At 39.7% G+C, this 2,500-nt stretch overlaps 1 protein-coding gene across 1 annotated transcript in view; it reads left to right on the top strand.

Moving 5' to 3' along the window:
• Positions 1 to 440: 440 nt before the first annotated feature.
• LOC132996819 (protein EFR3 homolog B-like) overlaps positions 441 to 2,500 on the top strand; it is a 13,034-nt gene continuing 10,974 nt past the window's right edge. Inside the window, exon 1 of the mRNA XM_061067178.1 lies at positions 441 to 531. Coding sequence (XP_060923161.1) covers positions 456 to 531 — 76 coding nt within the window. The 5' untranslated portion in view covers positions 441 to 455. The remainder of the gene's footprint in view (positions 532 to 2,500) is intronic.

The raw sequence follows: 2,500 nt of genomic DNA, 5'->3' as shown, positions 1-2,500 counted from the left end.
TTAATATTATATTTTTGAAACCAGACAGGGAAAGATATTAAATATTACAGACTCTTTACTGAATATTTTCAATTATTCAAAGGAAGAAACATTTTCTTTATTATATGTTATGTAAAACATTGTGTAGCTGGAGTTTCCTCCTGACTGAACTTTGTTTCCTGGGCTTGAAGTGAAGGAGTTAAGATGCAGAGGAATGTGGAAGGAGGAGAAGTTTTAATCTCACTCCTGCTTTTCATTTTCTCTCTCTGCTCATTCTCTCCATCCATCTCGTCCTTCTCCTCAGGCCGTCTGCTCCTCCTCTCTCCTCCTCTCTCCTCCTCTCTCCTCCTCTCTCCTCCTCTCTCCTCCTCCTCTCAGGACGACTCAAGGCCACCGCCGTGATGTCAGGGACGCTGCCCAGGTTTCCCAGCATGCCTTGCATGCCCAGGGGGGTGAAGCTGCCGAGGGCTGTCGCCATGCCGACCGTATCCCAGGCTCATCGGAGGATGCTGCTGGACTGCTGCTCCGTCCTGGACCATCAGACACCTGAAGGTAACACACACCTGCTGCTGTGAGTACTACAGACAGTACTACAGACAGTACTACAGACAGTACTACAGACAGGACTACAGACAGTACTACAGACAGTACTACAGACAGTACTACAGACAGTACTACAGACAGGACTACAGACAGTACTACAGACAGGACTACAGACAGTACTACAGACAGTAATACAGACAGTAATAAAGACAGTACTACAGGCAGTACTACAGACAGTCCTACAGACAGTACTACAGACAGGACTACAGACAGTACTACATGCAGTACTACAGACAGGACTACAGACAGTACTACAGACAGCACTACAGACAGTACTACAGACAGTACTACAGACAGTACTACAGACAGTACTACAGTCGGTACTACAGACAGTACTACAGACAGTACTACAGACAGTACTACAGGCAGTACTACAAGCAGTAGTACAGACAGTCCTACAGACAGTCCTACAGACAGTCCTACAGACAGTACTACAGACAGTTGTTCTTTTTACTAGTGAAAGTAAATGTGATGTAAAGTGAAACCACAGGAAGCAGAAGAAGAGGCGGAGCTGAGATCAGCTGCTTGAAAACACACAATGATGAATGATGATGTCACGCAAGAAAAGAGAAAGATTTTCACACTGAAGAGATTTTACTTCTTTACTCGTTTTGCTTTAAATTTCCACATTAATGGATGAAAATAATAATAGTCCGTTGCAGATTGATATTCAGTCCATGTGCTGATGGACTGATGGTTTCCATTCAAACAGAAACACAGTGTTTTATATTGAGGAGCTTTTCTCTGCAGGTTTCTGATCTATGGTTTTTTTCAGTTTGTGCTGGAATGATAAATAAATCCCGAGCAGATTACAGAGCTGAGCTGCTGCACATGTCCCGGATCACAAGCACACACACACACACACACACACACACACACACACACACACACACACAGAAACACGTCCAGGCTCCAGAGCCGCTGGAATATTAACCACTTCGCTCTGTGGCAACACACAACAGTGTGTCATGCAAAGGGAAACATCGCACAACAACGACAAGTCAGAGCGAGCAAACTGTGAATGACAGGAGGCGTGTCCTGAGTGTGTGTGTGTGTGTGTGTGTGTGTGTGTGTGTGTGTGTGTGTGTGTGTGTGTGTGTGTGTGTGTGTGTGTGTGTGTGTGTGTGTGTGTGTGTGTGTGTGTGTGTGTGTGTGTGTGTGTGTGTGTGGAGGATTAACCTCAGTCAGGACAGTGTAGATGTTGAGCTGTCGGAGTCGTCTTCATGTACGGTGAGAAATATTTTAATATTCCTCATATTTTTCTTTATTTTCTGAATGTTATTGAGACGTTTAAATGCTTTTTATAAAACACGTGTAAACTTCACATACGTGTGATTTAAGGTTTCGTCTTGTTATATAATAATTATATATCATCCTCCAATAAGCGAATCTTCACTTTATTGTCAGTTTTTAACCTTTAAATTTCATGAATTTATCTGTTAATTATGATAAATAGTCATCTAATTAAAATGTCATTTTAATGTTATAATCAAAGATAAATTTGTATATTTTATTTACAATTTAACGTCTTTTAAAGCTTTTTAACGCTTTTATTTTAGTTTTGAAGTAAAAACTGATATATTAATAACTCTTTTCATTCTGATTCATGTCGACCAGTTTGTTTCTTATTCAAAATCACGGTGAATTTATCAATAAACTCAGATGTCCCCACTTTAAGTCAAATTTATGAAATGACTGAATTCTATTAAATACATGAATATTTCTTAGTCTGTTATTAAATCAGTTAATTTATGAATTTAATTATTTTCACAGTTTGGTCTAATGTGAAAGTTCCTTATGATGAGTTCAAATCTAAATCAGTAGAAACAACGTGATGTGACCTTCAATGAAGAAATGACCTTTACTTCTCAATGTGTTGATGATTATAATTAGATTTATAATCACATCCTCATAATGT

The sequence above is a fragment of the Limanda limanda genome, chromosome 23, assembly GCF_963576545.1.
Source record: "Limanda limanda chromosome 23, fLimLim1.1, whole genome shotgun sequence".
NCBI lineage: Eukaryota > Metazoa > Chordata > Actinopteri > Pleuronectiformes > Pleuronectidae > Limanda > Limanda limanda.
This window is presented reverse-complemented; position numbering and strand designations above follow the sequence as displayed.